The sequence below is a fragment of the Cottoperca gobio genome, chromosome 11 (assembly GCF_900634415.1).
Source record: "Cottoperca gobio chromosome 11, fCotGob3.1, whole genome shotgun sequence".
NCBI classification, from domain to species: Eukaryota; Metazoa; Chordata; class Actinopteri; order Perciformes; family Bovichtidae; genus Cottoperca; species Cottoperca gobio.
The window spans coordinates 6,037,140-6,064,473 of record NC_041365.1 but is presented as its reverse complement, the minus strand read 5'-3'; the positions used below and the strand labels follow the sequence as shown (position 1 = coordinate 6,064,473).

General features: G+C 41.3%; 1 protein-coding gene across 4 annotated transcripts; it reads left to right on the top strand.

The window, feature by feature from the left end:
* Positions 1 to 1,187: 1,187 nt before the first annotated feature.
* pum1 (pumilio RNA-binding family member 1) lies at positions 1,188 to 26,970 on the top strand. Of its 4 annotated transcripts, none has more exons than XM_029442761.1 (24): positions 1,188 to 1,316; positions 5,842 to 6,014; positions 6,318 to 6,371; positions 7,648 to 7,770; positions 8,053 to 8,121; positions 9,284 to 9,386; positions 10,645 to 10,838; positions 11,171 to 11,343; positions 11,455 to 11,719; positions 12,327 to 12,420; positions 13,024 to 13,122; positions 13,242 to 13,384; positions 13,755 to 13,893; positions 14,122 to 14,256; positions 15,407 to 15,703; positions 15,899 to 16,141; positions 17,182 to 17,452; positions 19,002 to 19,131; positions 19,415 to 19,549; positions 20,292 to 20,429; positions 21,821 to 21,946; positions 22,040 to 22,161; positions 22,319 to 22,511; positions 23,558 to 26,970. In XM_029442761.1, the coding sequence occupies exons 2-24, from the start codon at positions 5,853 to 5,855 to the stop codon at positions 23,687 to 23,689; spliced, it is 3,540 nt and encodes a 1,179-aa protein (XP_029298621.1). In that variant the 5' UTR covers positions 1,188 to 1,316; positions 5,842 to 5,852; the 3' UTR covers positions 23,690 to 26,970. The 4 variants fall into 4 exon arrangements, with proteins under 4 accessions (XP_029298621.1, XP_029298619.1, XP_029298618.1 ...); XM_029442759.1 differs by having other exon boundaries at positions 9,281 to 9,386; XM_029442758.1 differs by having other exon boundaries at positions 9,281 to 9,386; positions 15,407 to 15,751.
* Positions 26,971 to 27,334: the final 364 nt, after the last annotated feature.

The window sequence follows — 27,334 nt, the reverse complement described above, 5'->3', positions numbered from 1 at the left end:
TCATTTTTATTGGCATCAAGTTAATATTCTGCAATAAAGATTTGATTGTCAAAACAATTTTAAAGAAAGATCAACCACTGTAATAAAAATAGCACTTTGGCATTCATAAAATGACTTTGTTAGTTTGATTGTTTATGACTATAAAAGTAGCTATCATTACATATGTAAAACAAATTATAGTGTGAGCCTATTCATATTTAAATACAGGTTGACTGTAGTAATAACATTTTAATTTGCTATAACTTTTCTGCCAGCAAAAAAAGAAGATCAACAAAATTGTGCTTGAGGGAGTGGGATGGGACAGCTTTATGAGATTATTTTTAAACATTGCAATTGTTTTTGATTTGCAAGAAAATAGATATATACCCTAGCCCAACTTTTATGTGAGTAGGCTACAAAATTAATATAGCCTATGACTTTGACTTTATGGGCATACCTTATAGGTATACACTTCAGGCCTTTCAATAAAGTATGACTTGCCCACACAAGTATGTCCAGCAGCCTATCCCAAATATTTCCATATGATTACCATAGATTTTCTTACATCATCTGGTTGCATTACGTCACCCATGTACCGGTTCAGAGCAGTCTTCTTTACCCCAGTCTGCAGCCTCGGGGTCGTTACTGGCACCTTACCAAACAGCCAAAAGGGTATTTTTTTTTTTTTGTTATTTGGGACACACGCTCCCTTTTTCACCCTCTTATACCCTCTTACATTCTTGAGGTGTAACGGAGCGTCCAGCAGCCGCACACTCACTGACCGTGTGGCGCAGCACGTTGCCATGACTGCCAAGCACCCCGTTGCCGTAGAGACCCCGGTATCTGTGTACAGTCCACCCCCAACGAAATTACGTAGGCTACTACCCCCCATATAAAAGTAGATAATTACATGACATGTTACAGTGTTTTCTGCTGTAAGCACCACTTACACCGTATGGTATCATAAACATATTTAAATAATTAAATGTTTTTTGTAGTTTATTTTAGTGACTAAGTACAAAACCGGAGGTGAACCAAATGTTTATTTTATTTTAATTATTTTTTTAAGGCTATTTTTTAGTCTATAGGCAAAGAATGTGAATGAAATCAAAACAAAATGCATTATAAATACACAACACATAACAAAGGGACCGGTCCGACATGGCCCTCCCTCCCCTCCCGGTTGGCGCAATGAACCGCACGCTCTCTCTCATCCCTTCCCGTCATGCAGCGCTCTTGCCTGCTCCTCCGTTGTGCCGCCATGTTGTCGGAGTGAAAGCCTGGGGTGTCAGAGAGAAACTGGGGCCGAAATCCGCGTCCATCCTCCTTCTCCGCCGGTGAGTATCACCTGTTCCCAGGTCGCGGTAGCACGGGGCATAGTTTATTCACACATCGGTGCGGTTATTGTTTCTATGGTGGCTTTGAGAGAGGCGAAACGGGAGTATTATGTGCGCGAGAAGCGGCTGCCTCCTTTTCTGCTGCCTGCCTCCTTCCTCCCGTTGTGTCGGTCTTCCGCTCCAGACAGCTCTCGGGCCTTTGTTAGCATCCGCGTCACGGCGACCTGTGGGGCTACGGGCTCGGTAGACAGGTAGACACCCCCAGGCGTTTCTTAATAACAAGACGGTGGTGTTAGGGCAACACTGTCGCCATTAAAAACATTGTGTGCAGCCCGTGTTTGGCCACCGGTCCGCCGGGGCTGAGCTTGTGTCGGGAGGCCGTGTTATTGTTGGTAGACATGGGCATTGAACCCTCCATAACAGATCCGAGATTGACGTGAAGGGACACAGATGCATGGAAATAAAACCCCCGGTAACCGTGACGACCCCTTTTTAACAGAGCATCTACATAGCCCCTTTCGTTTTGATGTGTCATGTCTGTCAGGTGGGAAATGTTTGTTTTGTGTTGAGACCCCTCACGTTATTGCCTGCTAGCTGCAGGTTGCCTGCTCGTATTGTCACACCCCTGTCTGTGCCCGGTATGCGGTGGATTGATCCCCCGGTATTGAATGATTAACCAAGTGTAACACCGTGCATGTTTCCGTGTGCTGGGTTAAACTTGTACCTTAACACGCCGTGTGCGTTTCGCTTTGGGGAATGGCAGTGTTGTGGATTTCCGGGTGTTTCTCTACCTGATCTCGAGCTTTAGCAGCAGAATAAAGAGCTAACATGTCCTTGTTGCTCAATGCAGAGTGGAGCAGGAAAACAAAATCATGAGTACATATGTGAATGATCACTTGGCAAGCTTGTTTTTATCTTTTGGGACTGTTCAGCCGGCATGGAGGTGGTTTCAGCAGAGTCGAGAGAAAGCTGCATGCGTTTGAAGATTCAGAGTCAGACAGACTGGCAAAGTTAATTACTGTATTTGGCTCAATGTAAAAAGTGCTTGTAATGTCCTCATGTCCTGAAGGGACACTAACGTGAAACTGGTCATTTTAACAGAGATTGTTGGATAAGGAATAAGAAAATACAATTGATATCCCTCTGACTGCTAAAAAACACTTGCATTGTTTTGACCACTACCACCACACATGCATGTAGCCATGTAGCATGCACATTAAATATTTATTTGGTTTATCATTGCTCACATAATGACAATCTGTCTTTCCCCGGGTTATGACGGAGCCCCTCTGACCTTCTCAAAATAAAGGCCACCAGTTTGTCTCAATTTCTTGGCAAATAAAGTCAGTAACCTCCCTTGTCCAAACTTACTACTTATTGTGATGATTACTAATTTTAATAGTTCCCATTTACACAATACACGTAGATGCTAGTTTATTAGGTACACCTAGCTCAGAGTAAAGCTGTCTTTTACAGTTTATATTATTTTAGAGAGGTGTTGATTCAACTTTATGGTCATTTTGAACTGTATTGTTACACTTAGAAGTGTTTCCTATAGTCTACCCACTGATTTAAAAATAATAATAATTCAATACACCTCAGTAAAATTCAATACAATTCAACACAAGCCTCCAAAGTTGAAGTTGATCAACACCTCTTAAACAATGTTCACCTGAACATTACAATCTTTATGAAATGTATTTGACAGCATTGGTTTTGTTTCTTATAAACTGGCAACTGAGTATGTACACCTGTGGTGTTATTGCATATCAGCTGTAACGGTGTGAACTTTCTACTATGAGCAGTGATCTGCAACCACGTCCCACCTAAAGCCATGCTTGCACAGTTTTACATAACACCCAGATTGCTGTGGATAGAAGACCTTAAACCAGAGAAGGGGTAACACAATTGCACCTTTCACACAAGACATGCAGCTCAAAGTGCTTTACATTTATTAACAGAAAACGTATTGAGTTAACAAGAATACAGGTACATTTAAAGTTCTCAGTGTAGCAGACACTAAACTATTAAAAAAGGTAAATAGTATTTGGGGTGGTGTGTAACATAGACACTCAATGAAATTCCAATGTGGGAAACTTTTGTCTTTTATGGTCCAAAGTTTGCCCAGGTATGTTTAGGCCCAGCCACATGCATCCATACTGTGAACTTTACTGTATGGATGTCATGCAGACTGCAGGTTGGCAGTTACATCACCTGCCTCCTCGGCTGGCTTGTGAAGTGTTTTCCTGGTTTATATCTGTAGCTGTTAATCACAACAAAAGAGCTGGGATCATCAGCCATTAAGTAGCTTTATGTAGCAAGAATGTTAGACCTACTGTATGATTAATTTTAATTTTGAATTTATGTGTCATAATCCACTTAAACTCATTTGATTATTTACATTCTATTTAATTAGTGCTGTGCATCAGAATGATATGCAGCTGTATGTTCAAAATAAGACATTAAATTAGTTTATTTACTAAGTTTACCACATTTTCAACCAAATGGGGACTGTTGGTATAGAGACAACTGTAGTATTTTACTAGAGTGAAAATATCTGTATTCTTCTACTATGGCAATTTTGGATACTTTGTACTCCTAACCTAAATCTAATGCAATCTAAAATAGCGTCTCTTGCCAAAGAGAATCTCAATGAGACTGCCCGATCAAATACATTTAACAAAAACACTGAATGCATTGTTATAATGTTCAGTTTTTAGAGGTGTTGATTCAACCTTTAGGATATATATATATATATATATATATATATATATATATATATATATATATATATATATATATATATATATATATATATATATATATATATATATATATATATATATATATATATATATATATATATATATATATATATATATATATAATTTCATTCAAGTTTGACATGAAAACCAGTTCAAGGTACAATATTCAGTGTTGGTTTGAATGAGTTGCCATGAGCATTAAACTTTTCTAATGTAAATATGTAGATATTTAATTATGTAAATATTCTTTTAGGATAATCTGATCCTTTTTGTTCACATTATCCTCTTTGTTTGAACAGGTAGGCCTACAGCTATTGCTGTATTTGCTGCTCTATGTCTACATGTACACTGCTTTTTAAAGGCTGTTCTTTAACATCATAAAGATGGAAGTTAAAGAGGAAAGTTCTGTATGTGTTCACTCGTCATTCAGAACTAGATAAGTCCTCTGTGGATCACCTACTCTGGATATTAGAAGGCATTAAATAATCGTGATCAAAGTCCATATAAAATAAACAAACCTAACTTTGAATATAAATTCTGTAAACTTTATTAGATGGGATGATAAAGACTTTGTGAGTCTGGACATTTTTTGGTTAGGTGCCTTGAAAGTGCTTGAATTTTACACTTTAAAAAGCTGTATGAACCCTTAATATTCTTTAAGATATGCATCTCTGGTGTGAAGTATTCAAATGTAGGAGGCCCATTTCTGTTCTCAAATGACCAAGAGATATTTGCTCCATCTTAGGGCTGCATGTATTGGAAGACTGACGTTGCATATGAAAAAACAGACCTGTTTTTGACCGAGGACATCCTTCCTGTAGCCAACTTGTTTCCATACTACTGAGGTTGCGTTTCTTTTTGCACCCAACGCTTCCTTTCCTGATCCTCGCGCAATTTCAGGTTGTGGTCGATGACTAGCGGGGCCTGCTTTGGTTGTTTTGATAAATTGACCAGGAATGATTGCGATTAGTGGTCCACTGTGCATGCAGAGGGTGCATGTGACCAACCAGCAACAAACTCTACTTGTAGATTAGTCATGGAAAATGAGAACTGTGCAAGTTTTCCTTTTTGTGTCAAGTAGCAAAAAAAGTTGTAGCTAAACGTGTTTGCGTTAATTTGACATCTTACATCCTGCGATGTGACTATTGCGATGTCAATGCTGAAACGATATATTGTGCAGCCCTACTAGATATTTACATGAGATTGTCATTCACGTAGGACTGATTTGTTTTATAGAAACGGCAACACTGATCCTTAACCATTTAGGGATAACATGACCCATCTGCTCTACTACATATTTTGTCTCCTTCTTCTGCAGGGTTGTAGAACATGGATCAAAGCTTGTCTTTGTTTGCGAGTACAGTTTAAGATGGCACGAGATCTTGAAAAAAGTTTAGTGCGTGTGTTAAAGACTTTATGTTGTACATGGCAGGAGTATGCAAACAGCCAAAGAGAGAATAGATGGTTACCTTGCTCTAACAGCTGTGGCTGATCCTGACTATTCAATTACTCCCCGCAATATTGTTTCTTAATTTTGTTTGTAGATGATGCTGGTCGGTGTCAATCTTAATGAAAAACACATTGTATTCCATGAGACCGCTTCACAATAAAAGTCAACTCGTTTTAGACGGTGAATTAACAGACATATATTTACATTATTATTTTAAATTGGTCAGAACCTATCAAACGTTTTCTTTGTTCAATGTGTTGCCCCAGGATGCCATTGTTTGCATATGACGGATGTATCTCTCTCTGGACAGGCTGTGGTGGAATGAGCAGTGTGTGTGTGTTGAAGAGGAAAGCAGTGCTCTGGCAGGATTCATTCAGCCCCCACCATAGAACTACATCTCCCAGCATGCCCGTGGTGCTGAGCAGCGGAGGACATGCCCCTCCAACTGGGCAGACCCCTCAGGCCACACCCCCCAGCCAGCAGGTAAAGACCACCACCATGACAACTTAACATATTTCATTAATGAATAGACAAACATCTGTCTGTCTTTTATTCTATAGACATTTAAGTTCCATTCCTAAGTAGAGCATTTTGTATTCTCCCTCTCTTGCTAGCTCTACCTCCTTTATAATGTTAGCCTAGTGAAAGAAAAATATTTTTGGCATAATGCGGACAATCAAATAATGGTTGCAATATAAAAGTTGGTAAGAGTCTGTGAAAAGTTAAATGTCTATTTATTAACTTTGTTAATTAACTTTTAGAAACTATACTTGTCATTTTCTACAGATCACAACAATAGCAACTCATAGCATCATCGGTATGGCAACTGCTAATCATAAGGTAGAGCTGAAAGAGCCTGTAAAAGTTGTAATTCAGATGGGACCTGTGTTGACATTATTTAACAACATTACGTGTCCGGAAGTATATGAAACATGCTTGAGCTGTTCGAAGTCATCCCCTTGGGCTCTGGTTGCTTATCATGGTTATTTGTTATTGATAAATTGAAGAAGGAAAACAAATAATAGATCAATTGTTATTTGCAGCTCTAGTTGGGTTAGAGTATTACCAAGCAGTCATTGCTCTGTTTGAAACCCTCTGTCCAGTGGTGATGTTGATGTTATGTAGGAAGGCTATTAGCCTTTCATAGTTGCTGCTTGTCAGACGGGCTAGCTCTATTGTTTTTAAAATGTGTAATAAAGATTATCCGTAGTCTACTCTGAAATGCATTAAGGGTGAACAATGTCATGTCTGAAATTCAGAGCACTGTAGAGTGTCAGCGTAAAATGTTACTTCTCAAAAACGGGTTTGCATTTTTCATGACTAATCCAGGAAAATACAGTCCAGTCCATAAAGATAAGTAGCAATTTAGTCTGATTGAATGGCGTCTTGGCAACTTGCTCTACTGCACACTTTGCGTGTACAGCAAATGACCGAGCCCATCTGTTTCCAGAACATGGTGACTGAGTCTTTGATGACGGGTGTGTTGTAGAGAACTTCTGTGTTTACCCTCAAAATGAGTAAGAGAGGAAGTCAACTTAAGTTTACCAGTGTAATGAAATGCTGCCTCTTATTTGGACGTATTTAGAAGAGGATTTGGCTTAAATACCTTAACCAATGGGGCAGTTTTGATAATGATGAATCTTAATATGTGGTTTATGTTGGTAATGTCAGATTATTTCCACCTGGGAATTGTATGTCTTTAGCAGATTACTTATATTTAATAACTACTATCGTCCCATATTCTCTGCTAAGAGACTAAAGAATGGGCTTTTTTTTTATATAGCAGGCAGATACTTTGGTAGTCTTGCTGTAAACATTACACAATTAGATTTTGTTGTGGTGTTGGATCTTGAATGATTTGCCTTTTTTCTTCCCTGATATTTCTACGATGCATTGTTCTTGTTTTCGGCTATTCAACTACATTATATTGATATTTTGTATGTTCCACGTGTATTTGATTGTAGGCATGTTTTTTAAATTTATATTTTATAATCTCTATTAAAAAAAAGAAAAGGTACATACTTAAAGTCCAGGTTGCATGTCTACAATTGTCTGCTTGCTACTGTTGTCAGTAATTTCAGGATAATGTGCACGTCTGTGTGTGCGTGTCTCTCAGGGTGTGGCGGGTGCTGGACGTTCCCAGGATGATGCCATGGTAGACTATTTCTTCCAGAGGCAGCACGGTGAACAGCCCGGCAAACATCGCTGGCCCACTGGAGACAACATCCATGACAGCCAGGTGTGTGGAGGTGGGAGTGGGAGGGTGTTGCACAGGTAGTAACATAGTATTTCGGCACTGCTGCTGTTGTATTGTGTCATGTGTACTACTGTTTGCTCGTACAAAGTTCACTGAAACATTTCTACACAGAAAACTGTATTCTTGTGTAACATAAAATCTTGTACGTATGTAAAAACGTGTAACTTTAGTGTTACCTACTGTAATGTTCTTACTATTTAACCTTGGGTCTATGTTTATACTTTGGTCGAGTATGAGAGACATAACTGGGCTCTCTGTCTGCAGGTGCGGTCCATGGATGAGCTGCACCACGACTTTCAGGCTCTGGCTCTGGAGGGACGCGCCATGGGAGAGGTGAGGCATTAGCTCTGATGGTCAGGCTCGTGTATTTTCTAGAGAAGGTGACTTGTGTGGCTTTAACACCTCATCTGATATGTATTTGGGCTGTGGTTACTCCCGGCATGTTGGCATAGTTTTTATATTTAAACTGACTGGAGTTGAATAGGTCAGATGATATAAGTCAACACATGACATAAAAATGGCTTCCCAGTATTTTGTGAGTTGGAAACCTGGCTGAACAAACACATGATGGATTGCTCACAATGTCAAACTGGAGTAACACGAAATTCAAGGAAAGAAACGTATCAGTTGCTAAGTGACAGGCCCTTGAGCCAAAAGTAGTTTAGACTTGTGTTGGAGTTGTTGTTCCCGACTGAAGCACTGAAAGATGAGCTGGTCAGACTGGCTTCTGGCATTTATTAAACACAGTCTACACTCAGTAATTCTGTTAATGTTGGACCAGTGCCTACCATTAGTTTTTGCACGTTGAATATAGTGCTGATGTACTTTTGTTTGTATCTCATGGGTGAATATTGTTTTGCTGCTCTGGACTGATGCATCTGTAATAAGATGTATTAACGCGTTACAAAAATAACCAAGAAATGGCAGACTAGTTCACACATTTTCAGATCAACTCCCCATTCAACCAAGAGTTTGCTGTTGCCAGAAGCTACTGGCCACATTTATAGAAACAAGTTTGTTTTTAAAACGAGACAGTAGCTGACTAATAGAAAGTGAAGAGAGACATGGAGAGAAACTCAAATAAGCTGCTGGACACTTTGAACTAGTTAAATCTATTCAGAAATATTTAGCAAAAAGCTTTTTAATAGTGAGCTGTAATTGTTTTATGGTTGCTCTTAGACACTGGCTTTAGTTTTAGTAGTGTGGTATTTTGTTTCTTTTTTTCTTATCCGGTAAGAATGGCCTGCTCTTGTTTGTTTGGGGTGCAGTCGGGGATCAAAGTACCTCCAACAGATGTGCGTATTAGCAGTTTAACACCAAAATAAAAACAAGACATTCTGAAGTTTATCCTGTGTTGTAACAACACGTCTGCTCAATTGGCCAGTTATACAAACTAATCATATTCGGCCATGTGCTAGCACTATCTGTGCAACCATTTTTACCTTGTCTTTCTTCCCTCTTTCTCGTCTGTTTCTCCTCTGCGTCTTTGCAGCAGCTGCTAACTGGTAAGAAGTTCTGGGAGGCGGATGACTCTGGGAAGGATGGACCAAAAGGGATCTTTCTGGACCAGTGGAGGGACAGTGCATGGGGTGCCTCAGGTATAGAACAGTCTTACGTTTGTGATACAGAGGCAGACAGGCTGTTGATAATGCCTGATCGTTTGGGAAACATGGCAGTTTTGTTTCACAAGCAAATCAAGAAACCACTAGAACAATCACCATCTGGTGTCGGAAAACATATTTAGATTCCTCTCAGAATCAAAAGCTGATGTCAAAGTGAAATCACACTTATGTTCTTTCAGATGCTGATGAGATTTGAAATTAGATGGCACATTTCTTGAGTCATTACCAGACTAACATGTTTTTATAAAAGTGTAATCTGCATTTGGCCACATTGCTGCGGATGTATAGCTATCCCATGCAGCACCCTGTGAAACTTTCTCTTTAAAGGTTCAATTTGTAAGATATGCCAGAATTTAAACAATTAACTAATGTTATCAACAGAATGTGAAGAGGTAACAGTGTTGACGTTATGTCAAAGACGTCTGTTTTCTATTGCAGAGATATCTACTGAAATTATCGCGCTAACTGATTAGTCCCGCTCCGTCCCGTCTGTAACACCACTTGTTCTTCTAGAGGCGATAGTGAGTCTCTGTAGCGCCTGTCTGCCCTCAGAGCAGAGGGAGAAGAAGTACGGCTGCCTGACTCGTTGTAAATATTACAGCCATATTCCGTGTCTGTTTTTATAGTTGAACTATTTTGGTGTTGTTGCCCACTGACTGACTGACTGACTGACTGACAGGCATTACACAGGAGTAAATGCAATCCACAATATAAAGAATAAATTGGAATACAATAAATATGGCAAACTACTACAACTTAAATATAAACATTAGAGATTATATGGACCCAGTTTAGAGGTGAAATACTGCCCCTTATTTCTTTGGAGCAGGTGGCTCGGATATACACATCTAACTTTTAAAAACATATGTTTATTGATTTTAAAGATCGCTATAGAATTGCAGCAAAACAACTAATGTGCAGGAGAAACAAAGAGAAATTCAACCTAATTTATCACATAAGTTACAAGGTCATGACATGACCCAGTTAACCTGTGAGACCATTAACATTTCACTCCAATTGTTCCCTCTCTGTTTGACAGTAAATCTAATTTTTTCAAGATGTTATACATTCAGAATTCCTTCAGCCACATATCAAATGCTGGGAACTGTTTCCGTTTCTGCTTATGTGTTGTAAGACATTTGTAAGGCTTTCATGGCTGAACAGTTTGTGGAATAAATGTTGCTATCCCACGTGCATGAATGCGATCTAACAGGCCCTCTCCTTCTGATGTCAGATCACTCCGTGTCTCAGCCAATCATGGTGTCCCGTCGGCCAGGGCAAGGTTTCCATGGCGGTGGTGAAGTCGGGGTGGGCTCGGTGATGTCACCACGCTCAGAGAGTGGAGGGCTGGGTGTGAGCATGGTGGAGTACGTCCTGTCCTCCTCACCCGCTGAAAAACTGGACTCCTGTCTCCGAAAAGGACCTTATGTAAGTCTTGACGTGTATTATGTGTCACATCTCCTGTTTATAATCAATTCTTTCTTTTCTGCATCACTTTGTTTTCTGATCGCAACCATGTTGATTTTTTATGAAGCCACTTCGCCATCAGACCGCCGATAACCTCGACACCCCATCTCTCGTTTTTCTCTCACTGTTTGTCAGATTATCAAATAAGGACGGGGCGTTCACCACCTGTCCTTCCCACTATGTACTTTATTATTATCATTTTTGCGTTTGCCATCTGCCACTGTCAGATTATCAGCACCTATATTTGACTTTTTCATTATCAGTTATACTTCTTGTCTCTCTCCATCACACAGGGGCAGAGGGATGGAGAGGTGGAGGAGGAGAAGAGGGAGAATCAAAATGCAACATTTGAAGGAGAGAAACTGAAAGAGTTGACAGAAGTTGAAGTGGATGTCATCAACGACGTCATCAACCCCAATGGGCTGCCTGTGCAGAATGGCCTTGACGTCAACGTCAAAGAGTTTTGGTATGACTCGGCGTGACCCGGCACACATTCGCACTCAAAACCTCAAATGCGTCTTGCGCTACAAAACAGCCATCAGATGTTAACTGAACTTCTCCTTTCTCACCCCTGCAGTCGTCCCCCAGGCAACATGCCAGTCCCTGGTCCCGAGGGTGACTTGCTTGGAGGCCCCGGGGGTATAGGGACTGATGGCATGACGGCCCTGGGAGGGGGTGGAGGCCCCAAACCTCCTGAGGACTTCTCAGGTGTGGAACAAGGTGGCGTCACCATGGACCAAATGGAGTCGGTGATGGAGCCGCTTCAGTTTGACTACAACTCCCAAATGCCCATGGACTCTGCGCCCACCGTGGGCTTATTCGATTACGCCAACCAGCAGCAGGTAAGAGCAAGAGAGTATTATGTGACATGGCTATTATCGGAAACTAAAATGAAAATTAGCAGTGAAACATATGGTCATAAAGTAAACCTAAATAAAAAACGATATCCTTAAATTACATCCCAACTGAAAAAAGAAGCCATGAATTTCTGCCAACATGACATTGAATCACACAAATTGAACAGACTTGAAATTCGAAAGTGCAATTGCTTCACAATTTATCCCTGTTGTTGTTCACATGCAGTCTATTAGATTTAAATAACAAGAACATGATTTAAATATTATTGTAGATGAAATTCAAGATGTCATTTATTCACCTCTACAGATCTAATGTTAAACAACTAGGGTCACGATGAAATGTGTGTGGCCGTTCCTACACAGTTCTCCAACCGTGTATTCATATGTAGCTTCATACGCCTGAGACATTACTAACAAAACAAAATCTATAAAACTAAATGTATTAAAACTAAAACAAAACTTGCAAACGTAACTCACTAAAATATAATTAAAAAGTCAAAACACAAATTGAAAATTTCCCCTTGGTAATAAACATCTGTCATGGACTCTGGGTGAGATTTAAAATAGGATTCACCTGTTGTGCTGTTTGCAGCTGTTTCAGAGAAACAACGCCCTAGCAGTGCAGCAGTTAACAGCAGCCCAGCAACAGCAGTATGCCTTGGCAGCAGCACAGCAGTCTCACATTGGTAAGAGAGAGAGAGAGTGTGTGTATGCACTTTGTTATTTGACATGTATGTTACATTTCATTTGACAGTTTGCCACGTTCAGCATGCTCTTAACTGACACAAATTAAAGCACAGGTCTTATTTCTGTAGCTTTTGCTATCATTCTTTTTGATTTATAACATTTTACTTACTAGATTAGTAGTGATGGAAATGCGATAGATTACTACTATGTCCTTGATTTTAAAGAAATTTGTATGAGATCATAAGTTTCTTGGAAATAATTCATTAATCATGACCAAAGAGGGGTAGCACCACATGCCACCAGTCAAGGAAATGTCAGACCGAAAGAAAGACTCCAATCCAGGAATTTCATACATTTGTCCGTACCAGTAACTCGACAACAGTGACTCAGTGGATGCTGCAATTCAGAGCACTGAAGTTGCAAGTAAAAAACTACAAGTGGTTTAAGTCGCATGGTAACTAATAATGCTGGGTTAATATTTCTTAGGTTTAATGAAAGGCATGTAATGCTTAACAAGCTTAAAGAGCCTTTCAGCACTTCACCCTGAAGTATGTTATGTTAAACCTTTTTGCCCTGGTTCACCTTTTCCCTCGTTTTCTCAGGTCTGGCCCCAGCGTTTGTGCCCAATCCTTACATCATCAGTGCGGCTCCACCAGGGACAGACCCCTACGCAGCCGGACTAGCAGCAGCAGCTACACTCGGTGAGACATGTTTTTTAAAGTTGACCCTGAGCCCATTTAGATGCTGTTGGAAAGATTTCCATGTTAATTAATTTCCCACAATAATTGCATAATTATGGTGCGCATTTGTTTGTGTCTAGGTCCGGCAGTGATGCCTCCACAGTACTACGGTGTGACACCCTGGGGGGTCTACCCTGCCAACCTTTTCCAACAGCAGGCTGCAGCAGCCAACAACTCGGCCAATCAGCAGGCGGCAAACCAGGGCCAGCAGAACCAACAGCAGGTCAGTCAGCTGCTCGCCAAAAATCTGGCATGCAGATTGAGAGTGGCTCAAGATGATTCTGCCTTCTTATGTGCCCGTGGAAATGTGCATTGAATCTTACTGCTGCTCAACTTGAATCTAAAAGTAGAAAACTCCTTACGGCCTGTGTAGATTATACCACTCAACAGCAAACGTTTCATCCAACTGCTGTTTATTTACTCCTCTAATGATCTTATCCTGGCTATTTATTACATGCCACCGTTTATCTCTGTGTGTGGGCACATTGCTTTAGACATTAACTAGAAGGAAATGTGAACATCACACCACAGGTTCTCTGCTTTGGAACTGATTTCATATTTTGATGATGACTTTTTAAATTCCTTTTATAAAGGTAATGCGTGCTGGGGGAAACCAGCGACCTTTGACCCCCAGCCAAGGTCAACAGGGTCAGCAGAATGACCAACTGGTAGCAGCAGCAGCAGTCAACTCAGCCCTTGCCTTTGGCCAGGGGTTAGCAGCTGGAGTCCCCGGTGAGTAAGACACTTTGCACAACTGTTTTTTATTACTTTGGCAAAACTCTCCACAAATCCAAAGACATTTGCTATTACATCACACCTTCCAGATATCTTGGTTGTAAAACTTCAGTCGGTGATAAAAATCCTCCACAACCAACCATTGCTACATAAATAAAAAAAGACTTGCTAAAAATCAATTTAGGTACTCTCTGAATATTCCTTTTGTTGCTGTCTCTTTCTCAGGCTACCCAGTCCTGGCCCCTGCAGCCTATTATGATCAGACAGGGGCCCTTGTGGTCAACACTGGAGCTAGGAGCGGGCCTGTCCGCCTCATGGCCCCTGCCTCTGTCATCATATCTCCTTCCGCAGCACAAGCAGGTAAAGACAGCAGTGCACGTAAAGCCTCTACGGCAGTGGTCTTCACTATGTTTACGTGAGAGCCACATTGACAGGACAAAGTCAACAGGAGCCACTTTTACCGCAAAGTATGAAAAGCAACATCCAGTCATAAAAAGTACGTCTGTTTATTAATCTGTCATCCCACCCAGAACATACAATATGCAATGCAGCCAACCAATGCATTCAATAAAAGCAGGATTATTTTAATACTGGGATGATGTCAAACTCTGCAAGCAATATTTCTGCTGAAGCCAGAAAGCAGTTTCACAATGTTTGAGTCTGAGAAGGTCTTTTTGCCCGAGCCAAAATCCATGCGATCTCAAAAGATGCCTCAGATGTTCAGCTGTATTAGTTGTCCAAGAGCACATTCACCATTGTAGTGCTGATGGACCGCCAAAACTGTCAACTCCGCAGTGAGTCAGTTTAGTGCCGAGCAAGTTTAAATATCTTGTTTCTGTCTATATTTGCAGCCTTTATCAATTATTTGTAGGATAATAGAGCAGACACTTTCAGTGTTTTAATGGGTTATATGTAATAGCCCTGCTTGATTATGAAATATCTGTATTGACTCCATAATCATATACATCACCTCTTTATTTAGCCCACTGCCATGCGAGCCACCAATTGCGGCTTGCGAGCTGCGCAATGAGTAACACTGCTCTACGGTTTGACTTGTCACTGTTGTTCACTCTTACCAACAGGACAAAGAAGGATGTCGTGCACACAAAACAACGTATTGCACATTGTGATCTTTTAAAAACATGTTCTGAATTCATCCACAACATGCAATTTAGAGATTATGAGATTGTACCTTCAAGTCTAGCTCTAGATCTTTACAGGGAGTTCCCATGAGTCAGTGTTGATGGTAAATTAGTAGTACAGAGAATGTGGCTTTATGTTAAAGGTACAATATTTAACTTTCAGCAATAAAATGCCTAAAAAGGCTAGAGCTATGTTGTAAGTCTCCCTGAAATGCATCTCCTTAAGAATCTTTGTGGCATTTGGTCAAACTAAATACATTTAGTACGAGAATTTACTGTTAATGACTTCTAGAGCTGTTAGAAAGGACACTTTAGTGGGACAGAAGGAAAATCTGTCAAATCACTTATTTTATGTTCTCTGCCTCCAGTTGCAGCAGCAGCAGCCTCCGCAGGTGGTGCCAACGGTGGTCTGGGTGGGTCAAACGGTCCATTTCGTACCATGCAGTCCCAGCAGCCTCAGCAGCAGGGTGGCCCTGGTGGCGCTCTGGGAGGAAGCTCCTTCTATGGATCTTCTTCCCTCAGCTCCTCCTCCCAGAGTTCCTCTCTTTTCTCACAAGGCTCTGGCCAGCCCGGACCAGGTTCTGCCTCCTTGGGCTTCAGCCAGCAAGCCTCGTCCTCCCTCGGTGCCTCACTGGGGGCCACGCTGGGAGGCTTTGGCACTGCAGGTAGGAATCACCTTTCCCCACAATCTACAGCTGGAGTCTATCACAGTAGTAAGTTATTTTTTTGTTGTTTCAAAATTTTAGCATAAATATAAGTAGTTTGCAGTAAATGTAGCTATTACAAAGAAATGAACAATAGTTGATCATTTCACTTTGTCCAGATACCCTAATATAACTTGTGTACTTGTCTCCCTCTAGTGGCTAACTCGAGTGGTGGCAGCGGTTCCAGGCGGGACTCCCTGACAGGCAACAATGAGCTGTACAAGCGGACGCCCTCCAGCCTCACCCCGATTGGCCATGGAGGCTTCTATAACGGCACCTTGGGCTTCAGTCCTTCCCCTGGCCCTGTTGGCATGCCCCTCCCCAACCAGGGCCCCTCCCATTCCCTCACACCCCCACCTTCCCTGTCCAATCACAGCTCCTCGTCCAACCTCAACCTCGGTAAGTGTCTTTGATTCTAGTGATGCAGATCACCACTGTCATTGATTGGGTTTTGTTTTACAGTAATGCACTTGAATTGCTACTTTGCTACGTACTAGGTGTAAATGGGACATTTTTGTAGATGCCCCGGTGTAGTCTCAAAGCCAAGGAATGTATTGTTCACATATCTACATTTATTTTGTAATGTAATTAGACGTTAACATTTACAATTTTTTAAAAACGAGCGTCACTAAATGTATCCTACCGAGCTCTAAATCATAATGAAGTGGAGCAATCTGCAATAAATACACGAGCATTTTAGCACTTAAGCTCCTGTGTAGTCAATGTCAAATGTCTCTTATATTTTAAGTTGTTTACATGTTGTTTTGAGATGTGTTTAAATGTGTGTGTGGTGTAGTTGTCCTGGGCACTTTTATTCTGAACCACACGGTCTAAAATATTTGTATATACCACCAGAATACAAATCATGGCCCTCTTAAGTGATTAGCTACCTGTTGCTTGAGAATACTTCAGTTTTTTATTTGTATATATGAACACAATCTATTTCAGATGACTACATTAAAGGATAAATATTTTTGGGGTGGTCCATCCTAATATTTGAGGCAGTGCTGCCATCCAATGCTATGTTTCTGTGCTGCTATAATGTCATTTTCATGATCTCAACATTTTAGCACTGCAGTGTCATCAATTAAAACAATTATTCATGTTAACCCATGCAAGTAATCATGGCCGCAGAATTTGAAATTCAATGTGAGAGAGAGATTGTCCTTTCCCCTCTGCTTTCAGAAATTGCCATAGACTATAGCAGAAACAAAGTTTCCTCAAGTATGACTTGTTTTTGTCACTATAGGATGTAAATGTCCCCTCTGGATATTTGTGTATTGGAAGAAGATGATTGCCTTTCTGTTGTTTTTCCGTGTGGTCTTGGTTTTCAGGCCTTGTATTTCTTTGAAATGTCCTCTAATCCCAGAGCTTCTGGGCCTCAGCGTTTGCACTGTGCCAGCGGTAACATCACCTCCCTATTCTCTCCGACCCCACAGGAGGCCTGACCAATGGCAGTGGACGTTTCATCTCTGCAGCTCCAGGAGCAGAGGCCAAGTACCGCAGCGCCGCCAGCTCAGGCTCCTCCCTCTTTTCACCCAGCAGTCAGCTGTTCCCGTCGTCACGGCTACGCTACGGCATGTCAGACGTGATGCCATCAGGCCGGAGCCGCCTGCTGGAGGACTTCAGGAACAACCGCTACCCCAACCTGCAGCTCAGAGACATCGCTGGGCACATCATGGAGTTCAGCCAGGATCAGCACGGCAGCAGGTACACACGCAAATGTTACATCACCCTAAAATACACAGTTAAAAAACACATCAGTAAAACCCAGGGTGTGTCCTAGGTACCTAGCCTTTCATCTTAGATGGAAAAACTAATGTAATTCAACCGTGTTTGCTAAAGACACCTATTCACTGTGAGGTAACGGGGATCTTGCAGGTTCAGTGCTCGTCACACGTCACACGGTCTAATAAAATCTTAAATGTAATCTGTCAGACTGTATAATATCTTTCTTTCTTTCTTTTTTTTTTTAACACTGGATACTACAATAGGATCAATTTCCCATAATGCAACTCAAGAGTGTGTTTCATTAGATCTTCCGTGATTTATGCCCCAGCTTTCAAACTTCACTGTTTCCCAGTTTGCAAGGGATTTGTGTAACATTTGTATTCTCAGAGCAAGCTGTTAAAGGTTATTTAGAGGTTGACTCGACGAAGCTCCTCCAGAGCCGCAGAAGACATCATAAAGCTGTTTTTACATGCGGAGTAATACAAACCACGACCAGTTAACTGATGGTCATGTGTAAAATTGGCGGAATACCCCTTTTTAAAATGTCTGGATGTGATCTAGGACCACCGTTTGGGTTAGCAACAAAAATTTCACCACATTTCTCTCTCAATTTATCAACTTCCGTCCAGGACAGCGTAAGTCTCAGTGCATCGGGGCCTTAACAGTTCTGTAAATGAACAACCCCGGTCAAAGTTCATGTTTCTTTTTATGTTCAACATGGACTGTGAACAGACTGGATTTGCTAATGTTTCACAGTTACAGCCCTCAGACTATATATACATATGACCGATGTCATATCTTTCAGGTTCATGCTCAATATATACTGGTACACTCCTGGGACTCTGCCTCTGAATAGAAAAAAAGGATTTAAAGCTGTGAATGTGACGGGGATATTTCAGAAGTCTTTCACAGTTTGGTGTGTGTGTGTGTGTGTGTTATGTTGCCTCTTTGTCGCCGTATATTCTCAAGTATTGAAAACGGAACAAACGGTGTCATTGATATGTTACCATCTCTACCTCCTTTATGTGATACAATCCAGAGATGGGCTCATTTGGGGGCAGGGGACACTTTTCCACCAAAATGATCTATTAATACACCATGACGTCCAGTCTGCACATTCCAGACGCTTTATTTCCTCAGTCTCTTCAACATCACTGTCCTTTTTAGCTCTACTGGCATCCATTACTTCACCTCGCAGACTGCTTCGTTCCTTCTTCTTGGCTTTTTCTCCACTGAGACTTTCATCTCCTTTTGTCTGACTGTTCCCTCAGGTTAAAGATATAGGAGCAGCTCTCTCTCAGCCTGTACATCTGTTTCACTTTATTGTCATGTCACTGTCTGATGTGCTTATATGTCCCCCGTCTTCAAGTTCATCCAAACTTTGTGATTCCACTCAATATACTGAGGGTTAGTGCCAGCTGTGTACTTTCTCACGAGGCTTTCATACGTTGCAAAAGCTAAAGGAAATGAAGAATAACAAAGCGATGTATCTGTGGTTAATGTAAGGCTTATTCTCTGTCTCCAACAGGTTTATCCAGTTGAAATTGGAACGAGCCAGTTCAGCGGAGCGCCAGCTCGTCTTCAGTGAGATACTGCAGGCGGCCTACCAGCTCATGGTTGACGTCTTTGGAAATTATGTCATCCAGAAGTTCTTTGAGGTGGGTGCTTTTATGCCATGTTTTTACCCTTTTAATGTATTTGAATTAGGTTTTTCTTATTTGTCCACTACACAAATGAGGTTGAAGTTGATGTGTGAAAAGTCCGATCATCATCAAAGTGTACAACACCTGAATTGTCACCAAGTTTGAATAATTGTGACAAACTCGGTAAATGATTATCTAGAATGGCACCTGCTTTTTCTGTCCTGTGTGGCCGTCTAATGTGTTATTGTGTTGGGTATTATCAAATGGCTTATTTTGTGTGTTTGTGGCCGTTTTTCAGTTCGGCAGCCTGGACCAGAAGCTGGCTCTGGCAGAGAGGATCCGAGGTCATGTGCTGTCTCTGGCCCTGCAGATGTACGGCTGCAGGGTCATTCAGAAAGCCCTCGAGTTCATCCCCTCTGATCAGCAGGTCATTGTAAGTACACTAGTTCTCTTTGAACTGTATGAAGGTAGAAACAGCCTGTAGCTTTGTACTGAAACAACCTCCATTAACCCTTCCCTGCCATAACCCTGCTGTGAGTTTGGCTTGTTACTTTTTAAAAAGTAAAAGCTCAATATTCTTTGTGTTCCTATTTTAAAGCATATCTAATATCCATGTGCTCATAATTCAGTCATGAATGAGGTAGCACTGCTCATAGATCACTAATTTCTGTTTGTATAGCAGAACACCGCATCGATAAAAAGGTGCGGTCCTCGCGCTGAAATGTCATTTTTCATCTACATTATGGGTTTTATGTTGGAGCTGCATCCTGTAGCAGCAGGGTCCTTGCAGGCGCTCTGTCATCAACGACGAATGAGGCTAATGATATCTTAGTTTATATGCAAATGTTACACTGCAGGTGTTAAGATAAATGTAGCTGAATATCAACAGGAAATAATTGTGCTTAAATTTAGTGGTTTCGGGGAAACGGAAGGGTGTGTGTGTGTGTGTGTGTGTGTGTGTGTGGTGTGTGTGGGGAAAAAGGTATCCATCTCTCCTTAATGGACTTCAATAGATTTCTCCAGGGCAGCTGTTCAAAGTCCAGTGTTATTTGTTGGGCTGTGAGCCACTGTGAAAAATTAAGGAGAGTTTGGAAAATGCTTTCAGGCAATATTTGATTTCTCACAAACCCTCTTCACATTCTCCCCCTTGTTCTGCCTCTGTCTCCTCCCTGCAGAGTGAGATGGTGCGGGAGCTGGACGGCCATGTGTTGAAGTGCGTGAAGGACCAGAACGGTAACCACGTGGTGCAGAAGTGTATTGAGTGTGTCCAGCCTCACGCGCTGCACTTCATCATAGACGCCTTTAAGGGACAGGTGGGTCCCCTCTGTGAGCGCACACTCGCAAACATATTTCCACATTCAATCACCAAAGCCTGCCGGTGGTTGGCTGACATCCACACGCACATACACTGTTGCTACCTTGAGGCAGCAAGCATATTGTCACCGCCAAAGTACAAAGACACACTTACTCAGTCTTTTCCGGGGACATGGTGTGTTGCCATGGCAACGGAAACCCCAGCCCAGTGGCGACGGCCATCTTCTATCCGCCAGCTAAATGTTACATTAGCATAAAGTGTTTGTTTCTTTGAGATAACATTTTTTACTTTATATTTATATTTGAAGAGAAGAGATGTAATCGCCAATACAGCAGTGAGTAAAGTTTGAATAAGGGCCACACTGGGACATGAGAATCACATCAAGGGCCAGACGGTTAGTAGTATTTTGACATTTAGTCAAGCAAAAAAGCATTCTGATTACTTTTTTACAAATAGGCTAAACTCGCACACCTATTTCATTGAACTAAATATGACTTTTTAGTCCCCTAGAGATCTATTCACAGCCACCAGACATCTTTTCTTTGATGCAAGTTAATCAATTCATCTTCAGTTACAACTAGGCGGGTCAAACATTTATTAAGGACCTAAATTGCAAGTTTGCCGGCCGGCCTTGAGTTTGACATAAGTGATTTAGACATACAGTGGATATAAAAAGTCTACACACACTTATAAAATAGCAGGTTTTGGAAATGTAAAGACGTGTGGCAGGACCTAAAGAGAGCTGTACACAGGAGATCCCCTCGCAATTTGAAGGAACTTCACCTTTTCTGCAAAGAGTGGGATCAAATCCCAAAGTCTCGATGTGCAAATGTAATAGAGACTTATTCACAAAGACTTGCTGCTGTAATAAATGCAAAAAGTGCCTCCACAAAGTGTTAGTTGGGTGGGGTGTGCAGACATATTCTGGATTTTTGTTTGTTGGAAGATCACATTAAAGATGGAACAAGTCTGACATTTACGTTGTTATCTGTCTTTACATAATTTTATAAGGGTGTGTAGACTTGTTATATCCACTGTAGGCTACATGCATAATGTATACACATAACATGCACACAGATCCATAAAGTGTTAAAAGAAAGATTTTGTTCCTTTGTTAGATACTGATGTAAGGTTTCAGTCTCAAGTCACTCTGAATGCTGCGACAGAGAAACTCACTGATGTCTGTTGCTTCTCACTCATTTACATGTTTTGTAGCAGCGAGTTTTCTACACGATGGCACAGATTTGTTGAGTAGCTGAAAGCATGTCTGGAATCTGCCTTTACCTTCCCTGCAGGGTGTGTGTGAAAGTATACCTGTTTGGTGCTGTACACCAAGAGACAACTTGATGTATGTGTTGACTAAGTAAACATGTGTAATGTGTCTCTCAGGTCTTTGCCCTCTCCACTCACCCTTATGGCTGCCGAGTCATCCAGCGCATTCTCGAACACTGCCTTCCTGAACAGACGCTGCCTATACTGGAGGAGCTCCATCAACACACAGAGCAGCTGGTGCAGGTAACACACACACGAACCAACACTTGTGGCTGTCTTTCTTCTTCCACCAGTCACGTTTTAGTTAACGTGTCTTGTGTGGTTTGTTTCATCTAGGACCAGTATGGCAACTATGTGATCCAGCACGTTTTGGAGCACGGCCGAGCTGAGGATAAGAGCAAGATAGTGGCTGAGATCAGAGGAAATGTCTTGGGACTCAGCCAGCACAAGTTTGCCAGGTAAATTCCACAACTAACACAAACGCATGGTTTCGGTCTCGTCTTCCCTCCTTCTTTAAAATGTGTTTCTTTCATTTCTCCACAACTGCAGCCTGACTTTTTTTCTTTTTTGTTTCTCTTTCTCTTCATTTAAATGCTCTTTCACGCCCCTCCCTAGTAATGTGGTGGAGAAGTGTGTGACTCATGCGTCACGGGCAGAAAGAGCAGTGCTGATAGACGAGGTGTGCAGCCTGACTGAGGGCCCCCACAGTTCCTTATACACTATGATGAAGGACCAGTACGCCAACTACGTGGTGCAGAAGATGATCGACGTGGCCGAGCCCACCCAGCGCAAGATCGTAATGCACAAGGTAGGTGGAAAAAAGAAGTTTGTCGTTTACGTATCGGCAAAATGCTGCGATAAGGGAGGTTGTTCTAAACCTCTTCAAGTTCAATGTTTTTACTAGAATTATGTTGGTGGTATAAACTGAAGTGCACTAGAGGGATGTGGCACACTGGGCGATTCTGTATTCACATGATTGACAGCTTACACAGTTTAGTGAGGAGAGGAGCGTTCAGGCATGCCCCAGTCTGCAGTCCGAGTGCTGAGCAATAAGTCGAGCAGCGCTGCAGAGATGAGACGATGCAGACGCACAGCGAGCGCGCACAGGGAGCAAGAGGCCTGAATATTGACTTAATTAATATCATTTTCTTTTCTTTTTTTTACTGCATTACAGAAAATGTTTTCTTCAAAACCCAGAATGTAATATAGCACTTCAATAAAATGTTGATACAAAGAAGGAAAGTACTTGTCTAGAGACCGGTATTATTTCCTCTTTTGCTTTAAGAAGCAAAACTAAATCCAAAAGTATTTCTTATACAATTAATCTGCAGAATACTTGCAGCCCCAATCAATTGTATTATGAGGTTAATGTTCAACCCTTTCATTCAATTATTATGAACATGTGTTTGTAGGCTATTGTGCAAACAAAACAAATACAATGCCATTGTTCTGCAAAAGAAATGACATATTTAGAGCTACAACGTTGCAGTATAAATGTAAAGGATACAAAATGCAGTTTGGAGAAGCACATCATCACAATTGTTCTTGATTAATTTGAGTTTTGAATGACTAATTGTTTCAGCATTAAATACTAACCTCATGTCTTGAAAAACAATATCATGTCTCATCAACCCGGCACTTAGCTGCACATCAAAACATCTTAATCAGGTCAATGGTTCCCTAGGCAACGACATAAGCACGAGTGCTCATCGATTTCCAAATAAATGGGTTGTAGCTGTGACATGTGGTTGTAACACCTGCACAAAGGAAGCGCAAACGTTTCAGAAAGGTGTGTTGGAAGTGATCACTGGCACATATCCAGTTTGAACATGTGCATCATTTGTCTCTGCGCAGATCCGGCCTCACATTTCCACCCTGAGGAAGTACACGTATGGAAAACACATCCTGGCCAAGCTGGAGAAGTACTACATGAAGAACGGCGTTGACCTGGGTCCTCTCTGTGGCCCTCCAAATGGCATCATGTAAAACCGACTTCCCCCCACCCACCCCCCACCTCCCTCCCCTCACCCCCCACCTCCGGCCTGAAGTCATGTCTGCCACTTCACCTTCTCCCCCCCCCCCCCCCCCCCCCCCCCCCCCCCCCGCCTCACCCTCCTTAAAAGCTGTCATGTCTGCCAGCTCCACCCTTCTGACCCGTCAGAGGGCACCATGCCCACTTTCTCCCCTCCAAATCCTGTTCACAGAGGACGTCGAGTACCCCTCTTACCCTTGTTTCCATGACAACCCTTGGGAGGAGCCTGTTGCTACAGGCAGCCTTAGTTTTGTCAGATTGAGTTGCCCCTCCCCCACCTGAGCCCAGGCCCACTGAACTGGGGGAAGGAGGGCAGGGAGTGGAGAGAGAGGTGAGGCCTGTTCCGCTCATCGCTCCACTCTCTCCTATTTTTGTGTTTTTTTCCTTTTTATTTCCTCTTTTCTGATAAACTCAAAAAATCATTTCACTTTTTGCTACTGCTGCACACACAATCCTAGTGTCCCCCTCCTCCTCCCATCCTAGCTATTTACCACTATGAGATGGAATGAGTATTTAATTTGTCAGACGTCACAGAATCATAGACGAATACACGCACATGCCATCAGCTAACCAGCAGACAGATCATTTAGCATGGGAGATTCGTTTTCTGGTCTTGCTTCTATAAATATAACGTGTATACTTGGTGTAGACCTTTGCATATATATATAAATATATATATAAAACTTTGTAGTTTTTCTGGTTTTTGATGTTGAATCTGTATCTATAATGTATCCTAGTAGTGACCACATACTTCTGACTGTATAATTGTACATTTGTAAACCCTTGTAATGTAAAAGTGCTTTACCACCCTTTTTGGTATGAGAAGAAAAAAGAGAAAAGCTCACTCTGGAAAAAAAATCTTAGAAAAAAAACCCTGTGCATTTCAGTGTATATTCTCACCTCCTTGGTTGTGACATATGAGTTGTTGTATATTGTAAATTGTAATATCAAATTTTTGTTTTGAAAAGCCCTTTCTATACAGCGTAGTACTTGTACAAAGATTCGCCACGCTTGGTTTTATCTTTATCTTGTCACTGCTTAACTTAAAACGTTGATCGCCCACTGACTCCCTGTTGGACACGTTCTGTTAGACTTAGTGGTGTCTTCTGGTTTATGTTGAAGGTTTTTTGTTTTTGACCTTTTTTTAAGATCTTTTTATAGGAATGCTTTACCCCATGAAATGTGTCATGTGTATGGGTATGCTGGCTGGATGGGAGAAATAACTTTTACTCATTTAACCCCCAAACCCCTCTATTACCCGTGACTTTTCAGTGGGGTAAACCCGTGGATTGTACAGAGGAGATTCTTGTGTTTTTTTGGCATTTCTCTAGTGCTGTAAGTGCTGTATCATACTGTCCATGTCCTTTTGGGTGAGAAAGGCAGCCCGCCACAGCGCGGTGTACATTTGGAGCAGCCTTGTGTATATTTACTACGAGCACACCTGTAACCATATGTGTATAGTTAACAGAACCTGTGTATGCTTATTGCCTGGGCAACTATTTTTTGTAACTCCTGTTGTAGATTGTCTCTAAACAATTGTGTGATCTTTATTTTGAAACCAAACTGAACAAAAAAATCTTTGAAAATTTAACAGTCTTAAGTGTGCTTTATTGTATGTTTGTTACTCACACAGGGTGGAGGGAGGGAGCAGACAAACTGCTCATTTTAAGTGTCTGTTATAAAAGAGGATCGGGATCTGTGCCATAGTTTCTATTCCAGCCATCTGAGTGAATGTGTTTGCACTGATAAGACCGCAACACACAGCGTGAGTCAGAGTACTTGCTCCAGTTTCTTCATAAATGTGACTGATTAATAAGGCTGGCATCTTAGCATGGCAACTAGCAATGTAAGTACTAAAATAATTCTACTTTTGACATGAGCAATGACCCCGACAAGAGATTAGGCGTGAGGTAGAGCACAGAGAGAATGTATGCCAGTATCTCATGGCTCGGAGTAGAGGTAGCTTGGCATGCAATATAATGAGTTTCTTTAGGAATATGTCATAGTAAACAACACCAATAAATTGTGTGAGAGACCAACATAGTCACACTACAAGGCAAGCTACAAAAACCCAGAACGGATGCAGTATCGCTTCTTTTATCTCTTGTTGTATATGTTTAGGTGTGTGCGGATCCCAGGAAGAGAAGCTGCCACCTTAGTGACAGCTAATGGGGATCAAATCAAAGAATTACCTGACTACACTCGGGGTGGGGCAGGGTGTCTATGAAAACACACCATCCCTCTTGCGGTCTTCCAATTGTATCTTCTAAAGAGAAATGAGGTCAAAAATAATCCTGCCTTTACTTGTCCAGTTTTTGTTTGGAGTATATATGGAAACAGCCAGGATGTTACTTTGAAAAACAAGTCAGGTTGGGTGTGATGTTGGCAGTGATCCCATGGCGTTGTTGATTTCTTAAAGTGGATAATAATAATTAACCCTGAGGAAGTGAGGGTGCATTACCTGCAGTGATTTTAAACCCTGGAAATTAAGGTTGTGTGTTCTTTATGGATTACCAACCAGCTAAAAGTTTTCCAACTACCCCTGACCCTCAGACCCAAAGACCTGTATTTATTGTTTGTCAGTTTGTTGTAATTTCATTCATTTCAAAGCTGTTTGGGAATACAAAACCTCAAGATGGGTTTAATACTAGATACAGAAATCATTTAGTTGTTTTTTGACGAAATAGTTTTTTGCAAGGTCCAATTCTAGCTTTTTTTTTTAAATTGAATTTGAAAACAAAACTAAGATATCCGCCGTAGAGTCGAGAATAACTTTCAAGTTTATTTTACAAAGCAGTTTTAGTGTGTCAGTTGTTGAATAAGCTAACATGTCAATCAATATATATATATATATATTTGATTGGTATTACCCTTTTCAATGACAGATTGTGCCTTTAAACAATGATTAAATGCTATTGTTCTGCCTTGTAACTGTCCTTGAGTAGTAGGGAATTATTGTTCAAATGGCACAGTGTAACTGTACAGGGTTTATTCACTCACCTCATAAAAACTCTTTTTGCCAAGTCCTTTCTGAGAAACCACATAATCATAAATGCCCTCATGACATCATGAAGGTGGGCGGTCCCGCAGCAAACACAAAGTTGACTCTGCTGCCATGAGGAGAGGAAAGCTTTTTGTGGTTCATAACATAGCTAATACATTGTACAAAACTTTGATACAAATGTGAATAGTATGTACTATTGCAAGAAAACCATTAAAAAAAATATGTTTCTAATTTCAGAATGATGTTTTTAATTTTGTCAATCATGATTTTGGGTGATTGAGTGCTAAAAGGCTTTGCTATTAAAGGAAATGATCAGCATGGCAATAGAGAACCACTGTGTACGCTCTGTATGCTATATAATCTAGATTAGTGGTTTCCAAACTGTGGTTTCCCTAATCAACCATAAAAATGTTGATGGACTAGCTGGATGTTGCTCGGTGTTAACTCTAAATTTAGCCTTGGCATAGTAACCCATCCCTAACTAATCCTGATTAATCTACTGCAGAGTAGAACCAGTAACACAGGAAGAGAGTTCTCCATTAATGAGTACATAGTGAAGGCAGAGAACACACACACACAAGTTAAGTTTAGTTGG